Genomic DNA, 26947 nt, shown 5'->3' with positions numbered 1-26947 from the left:
AGCAAGTGCACTGCATGAGGCTTTCCCTAGAGATCTTCCCTCCAAACACTTCCCTTTGCCTATCTCCAGGGGCCTCACAGCTTCACCCAGCTGCAATGGGGAAAAACATCCTATTTCCATGGAATACAGAGGAAAGAGAAGAAAAACACTCCTGTGGGACAGGGGCCGAGGAATGGACTCCTGAAATTCCAGGTCACTTCACACCTGCCCCCATGAGAGTGGAGGTCTGGCTACAATCCCACACTCGTGCCACTACTGTCTGTACAAATTTTCCCAGGTATCTTGCTGCCTTGGCGCAGGTGTTTGGGGAGATCAGGCTGCAACACTGTCAGGACAGAAGATGACATCGCACGCATGCTGCTGTGGGTGAGAAAAACCAGGAATATAAAAGAACATGCTCCCAATTGAATAACACAGCTGCAGGGTGCCAGGAGAATCCGCTCTGTCCAGTGCAGGCAGCACTATGGTGTAGAGAGATCAGAAGCATTAAATGTACCACCACCTCCATCCAGACCATGCTGTGATTTTTAAACACAGACAAGGCTAGTCCCAGGTCTGTTTGGTATCTGAGAGCTGCACATAGATAGCCATCACCGAGGCAATAATAATCAGTCACACGTCACTCCCCAGGCATGCAGGAACAAATGGACAAAGGAAAGAACTGTCGTTGTTTGAGGCTGACCCTAAAGTTCAGTGAGGCTTTTTATGAAGTCCAAAGTTGCCACCTTTGATGATGTTATCAGGAACCTGGGAATAGCTGGCACTTTCTTTTGTTCTGTTTTATGGTTTGTTTGGGTTTTTCCTTTCTGGGCCTTGGCTTCTGCAATCATGAGACTGATTTCTCATTTAACTCCATCACTCCATGTTTGACCCCATGACAGGCTGGGAATTGCAAGCTGCGCGAAGCCTAGAGACTTATTGCCCAGGAGCAAATGATGAAGTTCCCAACGATAGGATTGTTTAAAATAGTCCTTTCTCAAAAAAATGATGCTGTTGATTTCTTTTTTGGCGTGGAGGCAGATGTTCTGAATGCTTGTAGTTTACAACAGCAGAGCCCTTCGTGCAGGCACCATCTCCCTCTTTCCCTGACACTGTCCTTCAGCTGGTCATATCCCATATCTGGTGTTCCCCTTCTCTTTCTCAGACATCTCCCTTTGCATCCAACACCTGCCTTGGACAAGGATAACCTCCCTAAACCAAATATTTCATATAAGGCTCCTCCTCTGCATATTCTTTGCAACAGGGCACAAGAAGCCAGAGGAAGAGATTTGTAAGCCACGAAGGTGGTGCATGGCTTGGAAGAGAGAGAGAGGTGACACTGAGGGGTTGCATAAGACAGTACAGCTGTCTGTGTGCATGTCTACAGGGGCCTGGATGTGGTGGCCCAGTGCAACTGCACAGACCTAAAGTGGCTTCTTTCCATCATGAAAGTACTAATAAGGGAAGCTGCTGACTTAAAACACACTTAATAATGTTTTCCTATTTCTTTAACACCTCTCCCTTGAGCACTCTCTCCTCCCTTCACAGCGTCTTGGCCAATTACACTTGCAAAGCAAACAGAAAACTCAATATCCCCACGAGCAGGGATTGCCGGGGGTCAGGGGCCCTCATCAAGCGCTGTGGTGGGGGCTGCAAGGTGGGTCACGGCACAGGAGCCTGCACTTCTCCAGCCAGCAAGGCACTTTCCCATCTCCAGAGAGGGGGGGCCACAAAGAGGCACTGCAGGGCTGGGGTGCCCCTCCTTGCTGCCCACCAGAGCTGCAGGGCCGTGACTGAGTGGGGGCAGGGGGGTTGCACCGAAGTGGAAAGGGCTGTCCTCCAAGCACAAGCACCACTGGATGGTGGCGCAGAGCTGAGGAAGGACTGTGTCCCAACAAGGCCAAGCCCCACTGGGCCCCCCAGCCGGGGTCTGTAAACACCCATTTTCTCTTGTGGAAGTGAAACAGCCCCAAGCCCATGTGCTCAGGTAATCGTTGCTCTGGACTTTTGTTGTCTAACCCTTCTTTTGTCTCATATTCAAGCTGTTCCCAAGCTGCCCTCAAAGCTTTGTCAAACCATTTGAACTACCTTTTACACAAATTCATCAATCAAAAACCTCAACCTTTTATCCATAAGCAGTGATAGGACCAACAATGCAACAGTATTCAGAGTTACTTTTCCCCACAGGACCAATCCTTTACTCAAATTTGTGCACATTTTCCTGGTTGCTCCAATTTTGGATGCAAAGCTGTGCAGAAGCATTACTGTAATGCTGCTGTCAGAAGCAGTACAGAGTTCACAGCCCAAACCCTCTGTCTGCCTGGAGCTTTTAAAAATTAACAGTACAGTTTTGCTAGCCTTCTCCCCAGACTTGGCTGCTCTGCAGTTCCCGCTCTCCGAACTACTCAGTCTTCACACTCCCTCCCATCACCCCCAACAGAGTCAGCAAATTCCCCAGTGCTGTCCCAGGAGGACAAACACCCCCAGCAGGAAGGGAGCTGTGGCCACTCAGCCTCCAGCATATGCTGTCCCACAGCCTTTAGTATGAGCTCCACAGTCTGGAGATGCAAACTGGGATGTTTGATCAACTGATGTTGCATATCTATGTTAGTTGTCTAGCCAAGGGTCACTTGGAGCACCTACCTGGGGAAACAGCCCCACATTTTGGGCTCTTGAGCTGACCTCAAGCACCAAAATCATCTTTGTTCTCAGGAGACAAAGGAGCAGGGTGGGCAGAGTGTGCTGTGACCATTGTACAGCCTCTTCTGTAATGTCGTGCACTTTGGTAGAGTCTGTGCAAGTTACACTCTTCTAAGCAACAGCAAGGGCTGCCTTTTCCTCCACAGCCAGCAAGGAAACCCAACTGCCCACGTCAGCAAAGTCTGCTCGGAGTCACTAGGTAAGAACCGGCCAGATGGAGGGCCAGTGCGAGGTCTGGAGGGAGCAACCCTTCTGGAGTCTGAAACACATCCTGCTCTTTAATCAACAACAGCTACCAATACCTCATCCCAGTATATTTGGGGCCAATATTGTCATTATTTGCAAGGTCATACAGTGAACCAAGAACAGAATCGGGATCCTCCTCTGATGCTAGATCCTCTCTCCCAACAGAGCTGGCAATAGACTTTGGCATGGTTGCAAGTATTTGTTCATAAAAGCAAAATATTAGCGTCACTCTAGGACTCATAACTGCTTGCTTTCAGACTTTCTGGGCTGGACACACACAAGGAATGAGAGGAGATGCGTTTCAGTTAACCTGCTGGCAGTAAAGAGTCTCACCGGCACCGTCTGTGAGCTGTAATGGAGGAAACGACCCCAACAGCTGGGTACCAGCCCATGGCAAACTCCACACACAGCGAGATCCGGACAGGCAACCTCAAAGCTTCAGGCTTTGCTGGGACAGTCAAGTCAAATCCAGCTGCCTCCTGGCTCTGAAAGAGGAACCTAGAGAAGAGCTGGGATCAGATGGGAACCATGGAGGCTGTCACCCACAGTCTACAGCTTCCGAGCACCTCCTGTTCATCCACAGCTGTGCATGGAGAGAGCTCAAAGAAACACTTCATCCCACCATCAAAGCAAATCAGTTCCTAGGTCTCTACACAGTCACGGCTGAGTGCAGCCTGACCACAAGGTTTGTGCCGAATGGGATTAAAGAAGCTTGTTTAGACCAACAGATCCCTTTTTCCTGCTGACACTCGAGGGGAGTGTGGGAGCACACAGGCTGTTTGCTTGGCTCAGTGGGCCATTTTAGCCAGGGTTTAGCACAGCTATAGAGCTACTGGGTTCCTCAGTACCCTTTTTATGGAGCCCAAGTCCAAAACTTCCTCCTGGCAGGAACCAGCCACAGCAGCAGTAAGGGAGGAGGTATGCACTGTGCACCCCCCCTCCCAGACCCTGAGATGTCCTTGGGGGAGAACTGGTAGAGCTGCTAGATTTTGGTCTTAGTTGTTTGTCTCTCTGGTCTGCATTTATAAAAAGCCCAGTTTGTCCAGCATTTAACATTCCTTAATGAGGGCTTCAACCTGGGGCTGCAGTGACCACTACTCATTTGCATTAAGGAAGTTTGGGAACAGCTTTCTATAGCGAGCACTTTTCAGTGGTGCCTCCTGCCAGTGTGCTGTGGTGGTTTTGGAGTGTTTTAGGGCAATGTTCTTGGAGCACCAAACCCAAAGCTCAGTCTGTGACTCTACACGTCGTACCTGTCAGGGTGATGTAGCCCCCATTCACTGAGCAGCATGCCTTATACCTCATCTTTTCCAGCACACAGAGAACACCCAATTAATTCATCCTTCTGCCCTTGTAAAAGTTATTGGTGGGGGGATGTTGCCAGGTGCTGCAAGGTGGGCTGTTCATAGCCCTCAGCCCACGAGTGTAGGTGTTCCCCCTGTCTCTGGTCAACCCACTCAGCGGTATAGTGATGGGCCATGTTCTGCAGACAGGCTTTCCTCAGGGAGCTCCCATCCTCCCTTGGTAACAGCACCAGGCTGAACACAGCTAGGGTTAGTATGTGGGGGAAGGTGCCCTCCCAGTGCATGCTCACAGGTTTTTTTTTCTTACACCAACGCACTTCTTGGCATTCCCAAATCCTTGGGTTGCTCTGGCCATAATGCTCAGCCCCTGTTGGATTTAAGGGGCTCAGGATGCAACTGCTCCTCAGTTTCCATCTCCTTTTCTGTTTGGGAGGTGATGTCCCACTGCTCCCTCCCTTGCATGTGCACACACTGAGCCTGGCTCAAACCCTTCTACACTCAGAGCTTTGCTTTACTGTTGGCAACGGTGCAAAACACAGAGCACCTCATATGCTTGGGGTGGAGCGTCTGTGCCCTAAGGTGGAATGGCAGTGTAACCTTCATTATTCTGAGAGTTTTATCATCCTTATTTGCATTGCAGATATTAAAGGTCTAGGTGAGAACGGGACTTCAGTTACTAGCAGCTGCACACTCTGTGGCTTGACAAATACGTGGTTTAAATAGACAATACAAAAAAGTACAAGCAGTAAAGCAGACTCAGAGAAGCTTTTAACATCCTTTCTTACCCAGCCCTTACCCGGGATACAACAGGTACAGCTCTGGTACCAGGAGAGTCAGCAGGAGAGCACTGCACCTCCTGGAAGAGGGTTACTGGTGACACCCAGGTAGATGCCAGCTCTTGGGATACCGACACACCAGTCCTCTGGACTGGTACCCAAACACTCGCTCTCAGTAATATTTGTAGTGCTTTTTTACCGGCGATGTACCAGACACTTGTTTCACAGTTAGGGACCGACCAAGTGGAAATTATTAGTTGCAAGAAACAGTTTTACACTCCAATCTTCAATAGAATCTCTTTGTTTTAAAGGGCAAAACGGACAAAAATGCCATATGGGACTGGTGTCCGAGCAGGGAGCAGTGTCCTGCTATTGCCACCTCGTGGGCCCTTGCAGCAATAACCAGGTAACCAGTACACGCGTTTTTAATGCCATAGGTACTCGAGCTTTCTCATCGCTGCATGCAGCACGTACAGACCAGCACTGCTGCTCTGGGCTTTCTGAAGGGAGCTGTCAGCCAGAAGCGGGGAGATGGCCCGAGACACATTTACTTCCCGTACGTGAGACATTTTCTCCTTGCCCGATGCCGGCTGCCTTGGCCTGGAGACCAAAAGCACTATTTGCTGTGCGTTTTACGCTGGAACCTAGGGTTCTGTCATGCAGTAGGACAGAGGAGCATCCATTCCCTCAGCAGGCAGTAAAATCCTCTCTGATGTGTAAAATGGAGAAACTTAGAGGTTTCTCTGTTCTCAACAGTGTGTTACAGAGCAGGAATTTGTCTTCCTCTCACTAACATTCAGTGAAAGGAGCGTGGCCCTTCCATGGCCCAGAATGAGGATGATCAGCTGTGGGCTGGCAGCTCCACTGCCTTGTGGAGCTGCTGGGACCCTGCGTCTGTCAGGATGCTGGACTAACCTCAAGCTGTGGCTAAGCTCTGATGTTTGCTTTGGATAAGTTCCTAAACGTTAAAACAAAAAAATCATTGCCCACAAGAGATCATTGCCCGTATTTGCAATCCACAGCGTAAAGACATGGCAGGGCTAGTTTATGATTTCCCTCATGTCACCCATGTGTGCCAGGGCAGGGGAAGGGGTAAGCATCCCAGCTTCCCTCTTGCTTGGATTTAATGTCAGAGCAGAATCACAACTGGGTGCAGGAAGGGAAACTGCAGAATAAAAGTGGATATGGGGGACAATTTCCAAGTTCAATAGATGCTGTGCATGCCCTGCAGTATAGTATGAGTTATAGGACAGTCCTCACTTCTGGCAAAAGGGGCTATTGCTACAGTGTCCTGTTCTCTGCTCAAGTGCTATCCTTGCAGGATCCAGAGGATTTGAAGGGGGAAAAAAAAGCTCCAAACATAGAAGTGCTAGTGGACCTCACTGCCCCTTGCAATAGGGAAATGTATGAAACATTCTTTGGTTGCTGAATAATTCCTCCTTTAAAATAGCAAAGGAACTAGGTAGGATTTGCATAGCCTGATAAAATTTAGCACAACCTGATAAGATTTAGTGCCTGCTTCCCACAGATTCTTCTCCTGAAATACTAGGACTTCTCCTGCATTGTATGCAGCCCATGACATAACCAAGAAATTTGCCCGTATGTGGTAACACTAGAAAGGCCTTTTAGCAGCTTTCGTCTGCTCTTTGTTGTAGGAAGCAAACATGCAAATCTTCTAGGAGCTCTTCTAGGATTCTTGGGGAGTCTCAGTCAGCCAGGGAAAGCACAAAACCAACTTTGAGATTCAAGGGGGAGTCAGGCTTGCCCAGGAACTGGAGGTGAACCATGGGACCATTGCTACAGCTGCAGGTCTGCTGGCCTCCACTTGTGGCTACCCTGGCCCAGCCCCAGCTGAGTTCCTCCCTGTCCCTTCAATCGCATTCTGGGAACTTTCTAAAGGAGTGTTTCCCAGATCCTGCTGCCTTTGCTCCTGCCTTGGGAACTCATTGTCTGGGCTCAATCTGAAACCGCTGGTGCTTAGGGAAAAGGAGTTGTCCTGGCTACAGTGTTCATCTCAGAGCCCAGGCAAAGCTAGCTTCTGCTGCTTGGAAAGGGCTGATCGGCAGTATTACTGAACTACTGTCTTTTTCCTCCTCCTTCTTCTCTTGGGGCTTTTTTTCTTCCTAGCCTTGTTACTGCTTTACTTTGTGATTCTTGGTGATGTCAGTTCTGTGTTTAAACTGTTGCTGTGTTGCGCCAACCATTTTGCTCCAGTTTCTCTGCTCCCTTTTCTCCTCTGGCTCAGCAGCACTGTCACACACTCACGTGCTCAGGTGGCTGTGATAACCACAGCTCGTCGTTTGCCTCCTCCTGGTAAATTTGGCCTTGGAACGCAGGCTTTAGCATCAGCAACCCAGTCGTTGCTGGGATTTTGAACAGCACAGGAGACAGGAGGCAGACTGCTTGCTGAAAGTGAAGTTTCTGGCTTGAAAGGGGAGGGACTGCTTTCCTGGGGATGTCTTCCAAGAGATACATGCCCAGTTTGGGCAGATGCAAAGGCAAAGCTGTGTTCAGGTGAGTGTCCTGCAGACCCAAGATCTCATTTTCTGGGGAGGATTTTGCCCTGGGCTATAGGAGGAGGAAACACTGGGGCTATGTCTTGCTCCTGATAGCTGGACAATGCAGTGCTATGATGCCCTTATCATTTTATCTGGTCACTTGAGGTCTGGATCCAGTTCTCATCAGCATCATGGGAAAAACTGTGAATTTCACTGGGAATTTAATCATCTATTTCACTGCTCAACTCTAGCTTTTTTTAGATGAGCTTCTTTTGTGGTAGGAAAAATACAGATTTTTTACCACCTGAAACAACTGCCTGGGAGCTGTTTCTTCCCGCCCTGGCTCAAACCAGAGTAATATTCTATGGCTACAAGGACATGCTTCTTGCACTTCAAAGTCACTGTGGATAGGGTTTATACTTGTTATTCCACTTAATGTTTCTGACTTTGAAACGATTATGGGGTCTCCTCTGAATGCTTTATGGGGTAACAAAACTCCAGAAGAACAGGGCTCTTTCCAGCTGAATAAATAGAAGATATTTTCATAAATCTTCAGACTATTGGAACATCAACAACATTATCCTACATGGATTGTTATGACTTTGTATTTGCAGAGTCGTATGTTGAAGCTTAGACCTGTGCTTTCAGCCTTGTCTTCTACTAAGCTAGAAACTTCAAGTAATCCCACAGAGGGTACTTCAGTTAAATAAACTCTCAGAGCCCTACTTGAAGTTCTCTGTAGTCAGGTAGGGTGAAGATTACGTTGCTTTGATCACCTCCCTTTCCTTGATTGGGAATCCCATTCTTTGACAAGGGATCAATGTCAGGGCTTTACCTCCTTTCTGCTGTTTAAGATCCTAACACACATGGATGACAGGACAGAAAGTTAAATTATTTTTTGTCCTGCAGGAGTCCTAGTTTTCTGGCTAATGATTTCCTCTCTCCCCCATTATGCCCCAGTACTTTATGAAGTTTCACCTCTCATGTGTGACATACCAAGTAGCTTACACTTCAGTAGGCAAGCATGCTACCTTAGCAGAATGTGCAAACACGTTGTTGTACACGAGTGGCAAGAAAATCTAGAGCTGCAACCGTTCACAGTAACACTCTTCCTCCCCTAAAACGTGTTTCAGAGCACAAACCTACCTCTGCCTCATACCAGAGTGGGAGAGGGGTTACCCTGGGCTGCTGGGTTGGTATCCATCTCTCAAGCTTTTGGTGCTGGCTGCTCTCAGGAGTGAGCAAGAACTGCTCTGACCTTGTTTGGCAACTTATATAAACCAAGTAGCATCATGCTGAAATATGGGGACAGAGTAAGAGAAAACACTCCCCACTAAAGAGCTGAGAAAATAGCCTTTAAATGAGTCTTCCACACCCGCGTCTAAGAAAAAACCTGTGTGATTAGTTGGCCAAGTCCTCTGCTGACTTTTCTTCTGATTCATGAAGCTCTGCTCAGGAAGGGTCAGCTACCTCTCTATGACGCTGGTCACTCAGAGTGCCACCTTGCTGTCTGACACACATTGGTTACTCTCTGTCTCTAAAGCATGGGCATCAGGTAGATTTCATAAATGTCATAAGCAGAAATCCCATTCTCAGTGGGAATACAGATGTCCTGTGTGACCTTCCACAAGTCGGAGGTGTTTATCCTCTTCAAGGTCCACACCTTGGGCATATAGGCAAGAAACAAAACCCTTGCTCCATATGGCACAGGTAGAGCCCAAGAGAGCCCATAAAACTGGCTGGGAAATGGGGACAGACATTTTCAGTGATTTTGAACATGACAATGAAATCAGCTCAGACATACATTCCTGGCTCATTTGCTGCTCCGTACAGAAAGGCTCCCCAGCTCTGGGGCAGCTAAGAGCCATCAAACCAACTCTCTTAGGCGTTTTCACAACTGGACTATGTTCTTGTTCTCAGCATGGACTTTCATTTCTGCCTGCTGTTGTTCTTCAAACCCACAGCTGGGGGAAGTGCCTGTGGAGATGGTGTTTTTCTTTCTAAATCAGCAAGATTTTTTTTTTTTTATTCTTCACAGTTTGCAAGTTGTTTGTAGCCAAAACTCACATATCCCTGTTCGATTTCTTTTCCATCTACTTTATTCTTACTCATAAGCTTAAAAAAGTGAATTCAGATAATAAAACCAAAGTATTCTGCTTCAGTTCATTATTTGGGCTGAAACACCTTCCCTTATGTTTGTTTGCCCATGGGAAGAGCTGGTAAGTCAGAACCTCTGTGATCTTCCTGACTAGGGAGGCAGAAATGGAAAGAATAAGAAACATGGAACAGCCTTTCAGCTGATACAAATCAGCACAGCTCCCTTGTTTTCAGCAGAGCTTTCCTGCTTTTGCCAGCTTAAGATCCATGTCTGAGTTGTCTCAAGGGTGCTTATGCTGAGCCATTTAGGTAGTAATCCCATGGTAATCTAACTGGACAGTAGCATCTCAGTCTGTGTATAAACATAAGCACTCCTGGGAAAAAAAAAGAATTATCTCTGTATTTGCATATTATTCTAACATTCATCAAACACATGTAACTTCATAAGCAGCCCTAATACGCACAACAAAAAACAACTGAGTAAAGATACAAAAATGTGTTGGCATTCTAGAGTGAGTAGTTCCTAGTGTACATAGGACCATTTTCAAGTACTTTAGTCAAAGCATAAATCTTGAGTAACACAGACAATTGATGATGCATCCATTAATTTTGCTTCCTCTCCATTCATGAATTGTCCAGGAAAAAACAAGTTCATTTACAGCAACCACTGTTACCTCTTAAGAAGGGTGTGGGTCATCCAGCCTTTTCCAGGCAAAGCAAAAACTTGGAAGAGTAAGGAGTTAGCTCCTGAAGGGGCCCTCATTGGAAAGCTGAGAGGGAGCGGAAAGCAGAGGGGAGGACACTGCAAGGCGGGGAAAAGAAGGGAATCGTTACATAGATACCTGTTTTTAAAAAATATTTATTTGTAGTGTGTAGTATAACCGACCAGACAAATTCAGTGGCATTAAGAACAAAAAAAGATAATTATACTGAATAATACAAATTGACAAATTTAGTTCTGTGGAGTAAAGGAAATCTGTAATTCAAAATCCCCAGTCTATGTAGTAAACAAGAACTGAGGCAGCATATACACAGACAGGGATACCTGAACAAAATTCAGAGAAATTAAATGGAACAGAAGAGTTTCCCCTGAGTCTAATGGACTAAGATTTCATTTTCAGTCTATAATTCTATCATAACTATTTTGGCATGTTCAAAGTGACATAGCAAAGCCAGACACAGAGTGTCAAATCATTAAACCAGGACCCATTTTGTGAAATGATAAAAGCAATGTATTAGGGTCTATCATCTGTGCTCATATACATTACCTACAATTGTTCTGAACTTGCACTTTGAGACTCTTTTCACAATAAGGTTAAAAAACGTTAAGGGCATTGAATAGACTGAAAGTCTTGAAGCACCATGACATTAATTTCTTTAGCACGAATTGTGTTCCCCATGGCCTCAGCTTCTTGTTTCTGAGTTTCTATCAGTAAAAAGTGGAAAATCAAACACATGTAACTTCAGGAATGACAAATCCAATGTTAACACAGAACATGAGTCCAGTCCCACTGTGACAGTCTGTTCCCACTACTTTCTGTGCTGTGGATATTTATCCCCAGTACCTAGTAGTTTATGTTCAGAATTTTTAAGTGTCATCACTTTGGCTGGCCATGACAGTAACCCCCTGGAAGGGCCTTCCATGGCCTGCCTTCCTTCCATACCCGTAACTGCAATGTGATGTAGATATTTGGTTGTTTATTGTGCTTAGACTTAATCTTCACCTTCAGGATGTTATTCTCTTCCATATTCTTCTCTACTTGCCCAAAATTTGCCTCAACGTTTTATGTTTGAATGTATTTATCTACCTTTTACTCTTCCTTTAAGACTCTAGTTTCACATCGATTTGAAACAACAGGTCTTGTAATTAGACTGGATAACTGCAATCCAAAATTTTTCCCAGGCAAAACTCCAGTAAGATTTAATTGGCTTCAGTGGGAGACTTGTCTGAGTAGGAAGGGCAAGATTTGCCCCCAACAAGACTATAACTTCCAGTTTAAAACTCGGTAGCCATTCAGAGGCTCACTCCTGTGACAACATCATTCTTCATGTTTCCTTTCCTGAATTCCTTTCCTAGTCATAGCAGGAAAGATTTCTGGCACCAAAATTAAATGATAATACCCTGGCCATCTCCCAAACCCCTGTTATGTCTTGAAGAAAGCATCGTTATCTCCATTGCTCTCAAAGAGACCGTAAAGCCTCCAAGATGTTGGGTTTCTACAATTTGGTAGGAAAGGCCAGTTCTTTTCATGTAGGCAATAAACAGGCCCTGATAGGCAATGGTGACTCTGCCAAACTCACCAGTTGCTTCAGATGATGTAATAAGTACTGACACTTCCAATAAATCCACACTGCAGTATTTAAGGTATTCTCCACAGCTACGTAAGGAAGCACTCTGCTATACAACAACTACCAAGGGAATTCTGCCTGCTCAGCCTGAGCAGCACTACTGAACTACAACCACAGGTTCAGGAGTCCTGTCCTGCCACTGTACGTTTCCCATCCTTCTCAGAAGCTGTAGGCCATACTCCTTTCTTAGAGTAATTCTCTTTGTGGTAAAACGTAAACATTTGGGGTATTACATGGTCCAAAATATAAGTAAAAAATTAAATTCAGCCTAGTTCAACAGACCATATATAGAAATTTTCATACTACCAGCCTCTGTAACAAAGTACTCCTACAGCTTCTTGTAACTGCACAGAAAACACTTTCTTCATATCTGAGATCCCAAACATTTCCCATTCTTTCAAATGCTTCAGTCACTGAATTACATCCCCCTTTACCATGGAAACCTTCAGAAAACAAGCCAGTCACATAGTGCTTCCTGTAGGTCACAGAGTTCCTGCCTGAGCAGCCTTAAGGGGAAAACAGCCCTTCCGAACCAAAAGCTCTGCACTGAGGCTGTTTTAGCAGCGGTCCCCTTGGTCTCTATCAAGCTACTGGATTTAGTTCACCAGATGATCTCAGCTACTGTAGAACCACATGGAGAGCCTCTCACCTCTGCAACTTATGACACAAATCATTTACAACCTTGTGAGCTAATGCATCTGGAAATGAGACTGGTACCACCCTGTTTAAAAGGCCCAGGCTCTCCTTGGAAAGCCCTGGGACTAAAAGTGCTGCTGCACTCTGCACTAGTGTCAGAACAAAAGTGCAAACTTAGGATAGAGGCACTTTTGGTAAGAGGAGCTGATAAAACATTCACTGTTCCTCCACTTCTTACACCATGAACAATGGTATGTGGCCTAAGTCACATACATACACCCAAGTTTGGCTCTAGCCAATGTGATTCCCAATTTTCAAAAAGAGCAGAGATGGAAATACAGGTCTTGATATCCAGTGAAGACACCACGCTGACGATGTGACACTCCTTGCTAGCCTCGTGCTCCCCCAGTGCCCAGATACATCCAGTGAACACACAGGAACCACAAACCAGAAATTAGCAGACTCACTCCCGAGAAGACAGTCATCCAATGCTGCTGTGTGAGACAAGCTCACAAGAAGGGAATGGATGAGATTTATTTTTAATCTTCTGGGCTGTAGATGTGTCAGGAGCAGGGACTGTTCAGCAGTTTTGAAGACAAATAAGAACTGCAACAGAACCTGTGAGAAGACCCAATTTTCATTCACTATCTTCCCTCCCCACTGCACCTTCTGTTTTAACACTGGGCCAAAATGACTGAGATGAAAGACATCTGTGAAACCTGGAGCTCAATGGAGAATCGGGGCTGAGTTTTTACAGTGACTTCCTTGACAGGTAAACCTTAGAACACAATATTTGAGCTATCTATCATACAACATATTTTGGAGAAAGACTGTATTTCTGCAGCAAAGCCAGCTCTTCACAGGCAAGTAATTTGAATTCTTCCATATTAGCTTCCACTGGCCTCCAGGAAATGAAATCTAACTCACAAAAAATAGCCATTTCGATGAGGTTTTAAACTGAAAAGTAAAGACTAAAATGCTAGTCACTCTACACCACTGTCAAATTTTTCCCACACTGAGTAATTTTGGTTCCTGATGGACTTCACATTCTACCTACCACAAAACATCTGTGAATTAAACTGCTTGGTGAAATATATCTTATATCAGATTGAAAAACAATGTTAGAATCAATGGGACACTAAATGATCTGATGCTCTTGAGCTTTGACCTTGTTGAACACAGTCAGTCGGTGCATCCAAACATCTTTCCAAACACTTAGCAATGATTCAGAAAGTGGGTCATTAACACATTTTGTCATGTTATGCAATTTTTCCCTCTCCCCTCTAAACTGGGCTTTTTTCCAGGTCCAGTAGCCAACAATATATCAATCACAGTCTCTCATAAGCCTTTTGACTTAAATTCTATCCTGTAGGTTGGGTTAAAAACAGAGCAGAAATCCCTGCAGGAGGTGAGGCAGGAGGGGGCTAGTGGTGACTGCTGTTTAGGAGATGTTTGCTTGACCCACAGCCATTCTTGTTGCCATTCTTTGCAGGCTCCTCTTCATTATCTGTAACAGAATCTTCCTCCTCTTCGTCGCTCCTGTCATCTTTCAAGTCCTAGGGAGAAGAAAGCACTGTAAGCATACTCTATACTTGCAGTATTTACTGTCAGATAAGTTACTGGATTGCTATTAAGAGTGCAGACCTTTCAAAAAGGCCTATGGATGCCAGACAAGCAAGTCTTTTATTTTAAAGTGAACTGGGTATCTGGATCTTTGCAATGACTTTGAAAAAATAACCAATTAATTTCATTAGTCAGGTGCCTCCATTTGAAATTGCAAAATGAAAAGATGGTGTATAAAAGTTCGAGAACATGAGACATTCTCCCTTCTTGGAAGTTCCCTGTCATGCTCTGAAGACAAAAACTCCTCTCTCTTCCATTTGCCTCAGCAAAAAAAAAAAAAAAAAAAAGGTGCTAAAGGGAGCAAATGAAAGGGGAGCTTTAAATACACTAGACAGTATCAAAACTGCCCCCCAGAAACACCCCCTCCCTCCAAAAACAGAGGCTGACATCCAAGGACAGACCAGTTAACAACACTTTACTCTTGCAGAACCTAATGTTCTTTAGACAAAATTTCTTCCATGACCTTGGCCCAGTCATTTGACCTCTTCTTGCTTGTTTCCGCTTTCCCTTGTAAAAGTGTTACTAGTAATCCCTGGGTACTGTGGGATTAATTAACAATTGTGAAGTGCAGAGAAGATGAAAAGAATATTGTATAAAAGCTAAATATGATGAATACACTTGCCCAAACATAGAAGTTGAGAGGCTGCCTGCTTCTGACAGGTGTAAACTAAACAGTGACTAGTTGTGCCAGCATCTCCTGGTATTAACTTTCCTTAAAGAGACTTACCAACACTAAAATATTCTTCCCTGCTTGATAGTATATACATGACCTCAACATTTGCAAAGGGGAGGCTGTGTCTATACAGCTATCATGTACATCCTGGGTATATCATCCTGCTAAGGGAATTGCCAGGGAGGAGGGGATGGCTGCTCCATTAGCAAGGATGAAAGGGGGTCAGCGAGACAGTCTGCTCTTATGAAAATCCCTTCCCAGCTCTATAGGAACAGCTTCTAACATTTGGCAATCATGCTTCATCCCCAGACAGTCAAACATGACACTTACTAATGAATGTTTCCACCACACAGACAAAAGACCTTGTGTCTACCCAGTATTCCACAGCAAAGGTTAGGGGGAGGTAAGACAATTCTGTCCTATTTGTCATAGCACATAAAATATACCATTAGTTTCTTATTTCTCAACTCCTACCATAACTCAAGACCCTACAATGTCTTCAGAAGTTTGGTTCAAACAATCAAGGCTTTGGCATTAAAACAAAACACCTATATTTCCCTTTCAGGGCAACAAGCTTAGAAGAGCAGCACCTGCCTCCCCGGAAGGATTTTCCATACCAACTGATGACCTGCTCTGCAGACTCAGGGTAGGATGCTCCAGTTAAACATGTTGTAAATCAAGTAAACACTTCCTTCTGCCTAAGTGGTGACTGAGTACGGAAATGAGATCAAAGCAGGCACCTAAGAAACTTTCTCCACCTCCAGCAGGTTGCTGTGTGATTAGCAACCGCCACCAGTTTTCTCTTCCTGTTACTTGGAAGGTGCCTGGTAGACCTGATAATACCCGATACCCTCTAGTTCTTGTGTTGGAAGAGATGGACAATAGTCATTCCCTCTCTAGCATCTCATGATTTAATAGACCACCTCTCACTTAAAATCAGGAGTTTCCCCATAGCTGAGGATCAAAACCTGGGCCCTCACACTGTGGCTGACAATTTACCCATTAGCACAAGGGTATCGTTTGTTAATGGGAATTCCCAAAATTTAACACCCAGATCATCAGTGGTGTCAATGTTCAAGTATTGAGGACTGCAGGTGTCGTGGTGTCTTTTTGTAATGCAGGGGTGTTTGGCCTGCAGGACTGTCTGCAGAGGGAGACCTGAGGCTTCTCTTCATAACAGAGTACATTGTCTCCAGAGCTGTGTGCTGGAGCTGGCAGGCATCTTAGCCCTTGCTCAAACAATGTGCTGCCTATACAGTCACACCAGGGACTGCTCCATCATGGATAAATTTGTTCTCCTTGTCATCTGTCCAGACCTCAACTAAACGGGCAGAGACTGCACTTTCCTCCTGCTCCTGCAGTGATGTGCCAAGGTCAGAGATGAGATGCAGAAAGGAGAAACCAGTGTTGTTCCTGTCCATCCTGTATCTGCTCTCAGAATGAACTAACAATTTCACTTTCTTAGCCTGCTGGTCTGAGGTCTTGCTTATGCACCAAATTCATACAGGGAAAATAAATGAGAGCTCAGTAATAACTCATCCAATTGCAATCTCATATCCCTTTATATATTACACTTCTAGAAAAATGTATAGGACTAGAAAGAAAATTAAAGCCTAAACTTTGTCTCATCAGAAACTATAAACTTCCTGGAGATTTTCTTTTGCCTTTTCCCTAACACCATACAAAGGGTATCAAAACAAACAAATCTTACTGTAAATACTGTAAAACAAACTTGGCATGCCATCAGTTAGAGAAAAGGAAAGACAGACTTTCCCACACAAACAATTTATGAGGTTCAGCCTCTTTCAGATCACCTCTCCCACTCCTGGTAGTTTTGTGATTTGTATTTGCAGTAAAAGACAAATATTGGCGGGGGGGGGGCTTGTTACTTTTTTGCTACCAGAAATGTTTCAGAAAAAAAAAAATGCAAACTAAGCCTAAGTACTGTGTCTGATGCAGAATCTGCCAGACTCACTGGAAGTACTCTCATCTTCCTGAGCAGTCTCTGGCTGAGGTTGCAAATATGGGGAGTGAAGGGGGGGGAATGCTTTTGTGCTTATTGTGAATAGACTTCAGTCAGTAAAATTCATGGGTGCGTATTTCACTTTGAGTAGCTCATTACAGTCCACAGAAGTTGCTGGTCCTCAAGCATATGCTTAAGAATAGCTGGCAATCTGCTTTGCTTTGAATGATAGCCAATACGTGACCGATTCCTGTTTCCTATAGGAATGAGCTGGCATTCCCAGCATGGAACTGGAAACTTGGATAGGATTTGCTTCCCAGTTTTAATGCTGTCAAGCTGGATGCTCTGATTAAAGGCACTCCATGTAGTAATTAAAAAACATGGAAATGTTTTTTCCAGCACACTGGAAATCCCTGCATTTATGTCTTACATATTTCAAAGCAGCAAGAATTAAATTCCTTTGTATTCTGAAGCAACCACTGCAAATTTTCTTAATTCTGGGAAAGAATACTACTTCTGAAATCCTAACATTAATCAAGAAAAATGCTGCTAAATCAAATCTCAATTTTTATTGTATTTTTAATCATGAACCTGCTTCCTGTCCAAGTGCCTCTACAAATTCTTGTGTCAGAAGAGTTTGGCCATTTTTTGTCTAGCTTGTTTAAGTGACAGAACAGAACTTTAAATAGCAATAGCTTCATCTGTAACTAGAAAACCAAACAAACCTGTCTTTGCAAACTATTTAACAGACAATTATAAGTAAGATATCGTAAGTGAAGTTTGTATCTCTTAACTTTGACCTTCTAAGAATAACAAAAACTGTAACATTTCTAGGATTTTCCTTGCTTTAATACCAAGATGTTTTCTCTGATCGCCTCACATCATATATTATAGTTGTGTTTTCCAACTCAAAGACTCTGCTCTTACTGTCCCTGAGCAACAACAGATGAATATACTATCAGAAACACAAGAGCTGGCAAACTGTAAATACCGCAACTGAGACCATCATTAATACTCAATGCTTTGGTTTAATGACATCAACTGCATTTATTATACTTCAGATGGTTTAGGGTAACAGACAAAATGGATGTGTATATTTTATGTTCTGGATGACTAACCAATTTAATCTTTCTAAATGGATGAATGGTTTCAAGGTTTATGAGAAGCAACACTAATGCTATAAAGTCTGCAAGAGAGCCATTTGTAGTGAAGCCAAAGCCGCAAACTTTTATAATCTTTTTTCCTTTTGTTTAACCCTTCCACCTGCTGCTCAGTCTGCCTCTTTCAGTTAAATGAACTGTATTTGTTAAGGTAGTTTTGGCTTCTTGCATTTCACTGCTGTTAGAATGTTTATCATTCAAGTCATTAGCACCACATCTTATTATATGAACAGTAAAGGACCTTCCCAGAGACTTCACCAAGGAAAAAGACTCCCTGAAATTAAGAGATGAGCAAACTTCATAAGCCACTTCCTAGCATCTTGTAAGCAGAAAAACACTGGTCAAATCTCCATCTAAACTAACAGAGAATTTACTCCTAATTGTGCAAGTCTGTCTCTCAGTAAAGGACTCAGAAATCACTTCCCTCTTGACAAGCTCTTGGCTCTGCACTCTTTCTGCTACAGCTGATGAGAGCATCGGGAGAAGGACACGGCTGTGCTGGAAGACAGATGGAAGTGTGGGTTTCCTGTTCCTATGTTCTGGTGATACCATCTGAAGCTCACTAGTGGAGAAGTGGGACTGGGCAGACACCACCCTTCTCTCCTGCTCCCCTCCACTGGGGATCCACATGTGGCATCTTTGTCCATGCACATGTTGAGGTTGCAATGCAGCCATGGCTTCATATCTGCTACACAGTAGTTAAAGCTGAAAGTGTGAAAGCAGAGGGAAAGACAGTGCCAAGCACTATAAAAAAAAAAAAAAAAAAAAGAGGCAAAAATCTGTTGTAGCAATGTGGACTGATCCTATGAACAGTGAGGAAGCCTTAGGAACATGCCTTCTGCTTTCTCAGAAAGGGAAGGGCACTTGCTAGCAAATCCATCATCACATCAGTGTGACTTACTGCAGATTGCTGAGATATCAGAATGTAAGCTATCACTATAATGACATGCTCCGAAACAGAAATAGCCACCGAGGCATCATGGAGAAAAAGAAAAAGAATCTGGCTGAGAGATATCTGAGCAGAAGATGTTTCTGCAGTGAAGTTCAGTTGCTACAACATTTTTATCATGAATCAGCTTCCAATCCAGCTTCTCCCTGACAAAGGCACATACTTTTTAAGAGGCGTGCAATAACTTCACTTGGCATTATGAGGGCAATAGTGCAGTGCCTACTTCACAACTACACGGTGTGAGTTTGGGAGTACAGTGGTGGCGGGTTGTTTGTTGGTTTGCTTTTTCAGCTAACCAGCTGAATGAAAGAGAGGAGGATACAGGCTTGCTGTGCCTTACCACAGGCAAAAGTAGGAAGATCAATCCATATCAGTTCAAGCTCTTTCTCACCGGTATAACTGGGCCCGTGTCAGGGATGGGAGGGGTACCAACCCTAACTCATCTGGTGGGATCAACACTGACTCAAGGTTTCTCAGCAGCGTAAGGAGATTTCAATTTTGCCCCTGCCTGGACAAAACTAAAACCAATTAATCTTTTAGGTTAAGCATAATTTACATCTGCACAGTTAACTGGATTTCTTCTACCAGGTACAGATATATAAAAGCAATTTACAGCTGATTCTGGAATTCTAATTATGTGTTTTCTGATTTGGTGACATTTAGATTTTTGGATTTTCAAACATTTACTCTTAACCTTCAGTTGGAATTTCCTGACTCTTAAATGTATCTTACATTAAAATCAGAATGTCCTAAATCTTATACCTTAATTCTACCTTAAGAATATTTTCATTTAAATATCTACAAACATATTGACTAGATCTTGATTTTTCAATGTAAAGACAATAAATTCCACAGCACCTGCACATATGGAAACAGCTTGCAGTACAAAGATGAAAGCTATTAGTTAGGTCAGCAACCACTGACTCAAATAAAAGAGATAATAAACAAGAGAGATAATAAAAAGTCAGTCCAAATAGATAGAAGGGGGTACTTTTCTAACAAATAATACTATAAAGTTGATGAATCTCTGAGTTCAACATGTTTAATTCAACATCAATAATTCAACTCAGCTGACATATGACTTAATATGTCTTTACTTTCCTGTGGAGACTAAGCAATATACATTTGGTTTCAAGCAAACTGTTCTATATTTCCAGCCTGGAAGATTTTATTGGAGAATATATTCCCTTTTTCAGCCTATACCCACTAGGCAACATAAAAACCGCTGATCTTTCACGGAAGATGCGCTGTTGGACTCTGCTTTCTGCAGTTTTTAAATGAAGATGCAGACCTCCTAGATTAATTGTATTGGACATCTTGTGGCCAAAACTTCTCTTATTTAATCTCTCTCTTCTATGTAATACCCATTCCTCAAGCTTTCCACTGGGAGTTTTCAGAGGGAACTCAAAGGTGTGTGAAAAACAAATTAAAAGAAAAGTTACACTAATTCCACAAATATTGAAAAGAATAGTCTCATAAAACTAGATGTTACTGTTAGAACATGTCCCTTATTTTCATTGAAGGAATAAATTTAACCTCAAAAAAACCCAAAACTTGTCTTGTCACTCAGCATAACACACCTGTAACTGGAGCTATAATACCCTGACTGTTCAGAAGAAATAAATCATTGTTTACAGTTAATCAGGTACTCTGTGGTTTCAATAAAGTCTGCTAGCTGTGTTATTGAAATCCACTAACTAAACCTTGCACTCAAGTGTATGTGGCTTTACGATAATGTCAAAAGCCCAGGAGGTACAGAGTGAGTCATAATGTCCCACTGCTTTTTGAATTATTCCAATTTTAAATCCACAGTTGGCAAAGAAACAAAGAACAATATAATAGGCACTTGATGCTGTTCTCTATAGTGAACTTTTTTTACCCTAGGACAGAACTTGCATTAAGCCAAGGAGTTCAGTGGTATGAACTTTTATCAGAACATGCACTTTTATTCCTTATAAATGCTTTTTTAGCTACAAAACAGCTGATCAGACACTCGCACTTTTTTCAGTGAGGTGTGATATCGCACTTAAGATGAATGTTTTGAAACAACACAGCTGCTAAAGAACATTCTTACGGAAGCCTTATAGCACTATTAAACTAACCTGAAACCACAACGTATACAACCATGTAAGTGATAGGCACTTCTAATGTGTCCATTAAGGTGCTCATTTCTCTATTTTTATTGTTAGGAGGCATTCCATTCCTTTTGTGATGTATCTAAAGGCTATCTCCATACTTAAACATTATCAATTCAATTTTCAAGTCACATACCTAACAAGTAATGTCTTTTCATTTGACGGTCACATCACAATACCTAAAATAATTTCAATACAGTATTTCTAAATACCCTGATATCAAGACTGAGTATAGAATACTTTAAGTAGTACCTAAAGAACAAAGTTTCTTAAACAGCATTAGAAGTCCCCGAAACTCGTGTGCTTAAGTCACTTGGTGGGGGATTTACTTCACTGAAGTTCAGCATTCTACAAGTTGGGTATCTACTCAGAGATTTATCTGGGATGGCTCTATAACCAACAGAAAGAGACACGGGTCTCCCCAGAGGGTGACCTGCCCCACCACTGCTGGGGTGACAACACTGGACACAGTGAATTGCTCACTGGAGACACCACAGTTCCTCTACTGGTTACAGAGGGATCCTTGAACCTGAGCTAGGCACAGCTTAAGTTACACAAGACAAATCCTACCCTCTCATGCTTTACACCCGTCACTGCCTGATTAGACTGATAGGCTGATCAGGTTGGTTTGTTTGCTTTCTGATGATATGAACTCTGCAGTGTGCTATGCCTGGTCAAAAGTTATTAGAATTGTGTTACGGAGGAGAGACTGCTCCTTTTAAGATTTCCTCCCTTCTTCACAAGTAATAAGAATTATGGAGCAATCCTAGGTCTTCCAAGGGAAACATATTTTCTTTAAATACAAGATAGGACAATTTCCTTTCTCAATTGATATTAATCTATCATTAACTAGCTTTATTTCAAGCTTTTTTTTTTTTTCATCGATTCAGCAGATTGCAATACTGTGAACCCCTCTCAAGCATGAGAATTACTCACCTCATAACAAAGTCACAATTCAAACCTCAGCAGCATGTATTAAAAATAGTAAATGAAGGCATCAAAAGTTCTGTAGAAGGCCTAGAGTTTGCTCTGCGAATTGATTTTTGGCAATTGAAAAAATAAATACATATGCACACTATTATATATATATAGTTTTTATAAAGGTGCATTTATATAAAACTAGCAACAAATGGAACATTTCATAAATAATCTGCTAGAAGATTAAAAGATATGAGCAGTTAACAAGGGAAGCCAGAAAAACTGTCAGCAAATGCCCTTTTGCGAACAGCAAGGTAAATTAATTAATTTTAAAGCAAAAACTTTACCAACATTTGTCTTTTATCTGAATTAGGAACCTTCACATAAAAAGAGTCATTTAGATCAGGGATGTACTAAAAGCAGAGTTGCCTTGTGCCAGACATACAGGCAGAGAGAGGGGCGGGGGTGCTTGCTTGGCCAGATCCATTGCTGGTGAAAACTAACACAATCCCATTGACTTCAAGTCAAGCCATGCTCATTTATACCAGCTGAGAACCTGGCCCTGTATCAACACTGCAGACTTCTGCTGAACCGGCCAGGGCAGGAAGCTTTGCTTTCAGAATTACATATAGTTTTGATTTTCTATTCTTAGAGACAGCAGTCATCTGCAGCTCCTACTGAAGTCAAACTCAGCAACTTTGGAAACAGTAGACTTTTACTGCGGCACATAAGAGACCTGCACAGCCCTGTTTATGGCACAGCCAATGTAAGAGAGGCAAAGTGAGCATCCACACACCCAATTTGTTGGACTACGGCTGGAGGACTGAGTCTGCTCTTGCATACTCTTCTGTGTGCATAACAGGGCTGTGAAAGGGTACTTTGTCCTCATGCTCCCACCCCAGCGTACCTTCACAAGCCCATCTATTCCAATCAAATGCTCAGAAATTATTTTCTTCAGTTTCTCATTAGTTCATTCCTCCGCAATGGTCATAACAGTCCTTAACTTAAGTTTTCTAAGCTTTACCTGATTTTTATATAATAGTCAAGTGAAAGGTGTTGTGGCATTATGGGCATTCTAAACAGAGTTTATTTTAAAGAAAATTTTTTTTAAAAGTATCAAAATTCCAGCAAAGAACATTGTTGCTGCTTTGAAATCTGAGAAGTATATTTGAGCATATAGTATAGCATACCTGCCTGCAAGTCATTGCTCAGCTGTTGACCCCTTTCATAATCTGAAGTAAATAGTAAAGATTTAAATAGCAATCTGCCTTTTAACTCACAGTGCCAGGAAAATGAACTGGTTGAGACAAAGGAGACCAGACAGTGCTCTTGGATTGGCACGTAATGTTTGTGCAGTAGAGAAGAACTGGTGGCTTTTCCTCTTTCACAGACTGCTGGGCTACACACTTTGACAATATGCATTACCAAGGTCAGCCTTGACTTCAGATCCCCAGTAAGGGTAGGACTCCAGAGCTCCCCAACACGCACACAGCAGCTTTTCTCCTTTTTGCCTCTCATTGTAAATACCAGCCAGCAAACCTCTTACTCTCTTATGCTTTCTTCTGCCTGCCTCCCACCCCTCCTCCCTCACATGAATTTGGCAGCATAAAGTGAGACATGTAGCCAGGCTTTGGGCTTAACTAGATTGCCATAGCAGAATGGGAAATATGCAGATGAAAGGAAGTCATAACAGGAAGTAATTTCCCTTTACTAGGGCATGAGCCTTCATGCTGCTGACCTGGCTGGCTAGCTCCCATCTTCAGGCTATTAAAAAGCTCATGTCCCAAAGGCAATAATTTGAATCAACTGGGAAGGTTCCCAGATAGACTGGGTTTCATCTCTAAGAGGGAAAACTTTCATTTGTCCTATTTTGCTCCCCTAATAAGCTATCCTCATGAGAAAATCCACTATAAATATTTATCTGTTGAGAACCAACAAATTCAACTTCTCCATAACCCATTTTCCTTTAAAATGGGGAAAAGGCAACCCCTGCTAATGTAGTTCAATCTGTCCTGTGTTCATGCTAAACCTTCACTCAGAGAACTCAAACTCCAAAGCGGGACGTCAGCATGTGCTGGCCTGTCCCAGCCTAGAAAGTAACCACAAAATCTCCAGCGAAAGCTTTTCCACAATTTCCCTGTCCCACAGAGTCATGAAATTGTAACTAATGAGATTATCATTATCCTCTAAAATATATAACTGCTTTTAAAATGACTACTTGCAATTAAGGCAAGCACACCTCTCAGTCCAATTTATCAGCATCCTGAGAGCCTTTGGTGCAGTACGGGCTTAACAAAACACATAAGTAAAAGAAAACAAAACTTAACGTGCCACTAGTTTAAGAAACTAAACCCTGTCCTCTGTTTAACTCCTGCAGGATGACATTTTTCTGAAATGAATGATTTCTCACTGAATGTGTTAATTCTTATTAAATTTCATATTCTGATTATAAATGTCCTGAAAATAGATTTTTTTACTGCTTCAGAAGGAAGAAAAAAAAAATCAGCTAAAAGTCTGACTTTTTAGGAGTCCAATAAACTGCTGTGCATGCCAAAACTGAATATACATTTCATTTCATGCTTCATTTTTGCATCCCAGTAATTGCACAGTGTATGGAAGCGCAGCACTGTTGTGCATGATCAGGGTCATGTGACGACCCTTCACAGCTCAAGTTAAAAGTCAGAGTTTATTAGCTGGGAGCAATCAGACTCAGCTCAGCTATGGTGTGTCTAGTGCACACTGAACAGCACACAGCTCAAGCATGTGAACACTGGATGCAATTCCATTTGCCACAAAAGACATTTAAAATGTAATCTCTTTAAAGGCCATTCTACTTTCATGTTACATAGAGCTTTTTTCCTCTCTGTAGTTTTAAAAATAAGATTTCTGTTTAGGATTAAATATCTCAAGTTATTGCACAGTTCACTGAGAAAGTCAGTGCTGCCTCAGCTGTCAGAACAGCTAGGTGTTTGCAGCCACAGCACTCCTGGGTGAACAGAGGCTGAAGAGTGACTCTTGTTTAATAAAGGTAAAACAGTAGATTTTAACCACTGTGGATCCATGGTCTAATTCTGAAGGATATAGATCTGATTGTAACTAAGGAAAGCAAAGCAAGTGCTAGGAGCTTAAATTTGTCATACAGAAGTATTTACTTCCATGGAGAAGTGTTTAAGGACCTACAAACCAAAAAAACCCCATTGCTTTAAACAATGTGCTGTGGGCCTGTGTTTCGTGAACAGGAAAATTCTCACCCAAGTTCAGCACTGAAATTCCATACTCCCAGGACCCATGTGGTTATAAAATAAATATAAGATTCAAAAGAATTACTAAAAATAAAAGTTATGTTTGATGCAACCGGATCAAGCACAAAAAAGTGAGAGGAAAAATAATAAAAGGATCCCAGGGAAGGAAAGGTCTGCAGAAGCTGAGGCAAGTCTGAATAGCCTCAGACTAAACTCAGCTAAAGGCATCTGTCAGGAGCAGGTAGTGTGGCCTCTGGGAACTCTATAACTTAATTTAAAAACTTACACAAAGGGTTATAGCAAGTCTCTAAAGAGATAAATTGACAACAAGAAAGATAGAAAGTAACATAGGCCAGCACCTCTGCAGGTGTAAAGAATCATTATTCCTCAATATAAGTAGTGAAGGCATATTTTAAAAGAACATATTATGTCTGTGTTCCAAAGGACTTTCAGGCCTTGCCTACACATTAATACTAAAACGCATCAAGTATTCTAGTACATGGGCACACTTTCAGGGATACAGTTTTAGTAGTATATCTTCTTTTGATACAGAAAAGGGAGTAACTGATCTAAGGAGTCTTTATATGGCTAACCACTTTTCATGGCAAGGACTCTAATGGCATCCCACTATCAGTATATGAGAAAGAATGAAGGAAAGAAAGTTAACTCAAACTGGCAGAGATTTCTCAGTACAAGAGCAATCCTCTGACAGAACAAAACGCTGAAGTAGGAGATGATTGCTGGAAACAGCAGAAGTATCATAACAAGTATTTCACAGCTCTCATTTCAACCCCAAAATAGTATTTTCTTACTGTTTTCAGCTACCCCTACTCTGTCATTAGTCATTCTTTGAACAGTAACTCTCACTGTTCCCTTGAGAATTTGGACAAAATAAGGAATGAACAAACCATGGACAAGGATACACCCAACCAAATTCTTTAAAAAGCCTGCTTACTGAGTACAAAATACCAAAGGAACATTGAAGATACATGGGTGGCACTGGCTAATTTTTTTAAAGAGTGACAAGTCCAAAAGCCTGCTCTATAGCGTTGCAGGGTCTTTTTTGCTTCAGAAAGGCGAAAGAACCACGGTGAATCAAATAAAACTGCAGTTGATGACTCTTAAATAATAGTGACCACTAGTAAGAAGCTCTTTGCCTTAGTTGAAGGCAGTCTGATGATGACAAAACAAGTAAAAGAGAAAGAAAACATATTCCTAGTCACATGACAGTCCATTAAAAACCTGCCATTACCCTCTGCCATTGATGGACTTTGCATCAGCCCTGAAGTATCTGAGTCATGTGGACATCATGCCCATTTCCTACAACTTACACATATTTTTCAAGGTTTAAAGCAATGTAGTCTCAAAACCTTAACTCAGTGTGTAATGGTTTTAACATATATTTTACATCTTAATTTGCCATAATAATGTGGCTATAAGCTGCTGTCATTCGCTCCCTTTTTCTGACCTTGGAAATAAAATGTTTAATCTCCATGGGATTTTCCTGGCGAGATATTTTAAATCAGTGCATATGTACATACTTCTCTATATGTTTTTTCAATTTTCCTAAAATATTCTCATATGTGCAGACATGATGACTAGACATGTTTCAGTGGTGCTTGAAACTTGATACAAGTGGGTAATTTAACCATGTAATTGAACAATATTACAGAAACACACGGAGTTTCCTAGCAACAAG

At 42.6% G+C, this 26947-nt stretch overlaps 1 protein-coding gene across 7 annotated transcripts in view; it reads right to left on the bottom strand.

The window, feature by feature from the left end:
• Positions 1 to 10423: 10423 nt before the first annotated feature.
• Positions 10424 to 26947, bottom strand: part of CERS3 (ceramide synthase 3) — a 51091-nt gene continuing 34567 nt past the window's right edge. For all 7 annotated transcript variants that reach the window (XM_075044992.1, XM_075044986.1, XM_075044990.1 and 4 more), the window contains one exon: positions 10424 to 14141. In XM_075044992.1, the coding sequence (XP_074901093.1) occupies positions 14010 to 14141 (132 nt within the window). In that variant the 3' untranslated portion in view covers positions 10424 to 14009. The remainder of the gene's footprint in view (positions 14142 to 26947) is intronic.

Source organism: Buteo buteo, chromosome 13, assembly GCF_964188355.1.
Source record: "Buteo buteo chromosome 13, bButBut1.hap1.1, whole genome shotgun sequence".
In the NCBI taxonomy this organism is placed as follows: Eukaryota; Metazoa; Chordata; class Aves; order Accipitriformes; family Accipitridae; genus Buteo; species Buteo buteo.
The sequence above is the reverse complement of the archived record's forward strand: the minus strand, read 5'-3'. Positions and strand labels throughout refer to the sequence as shown.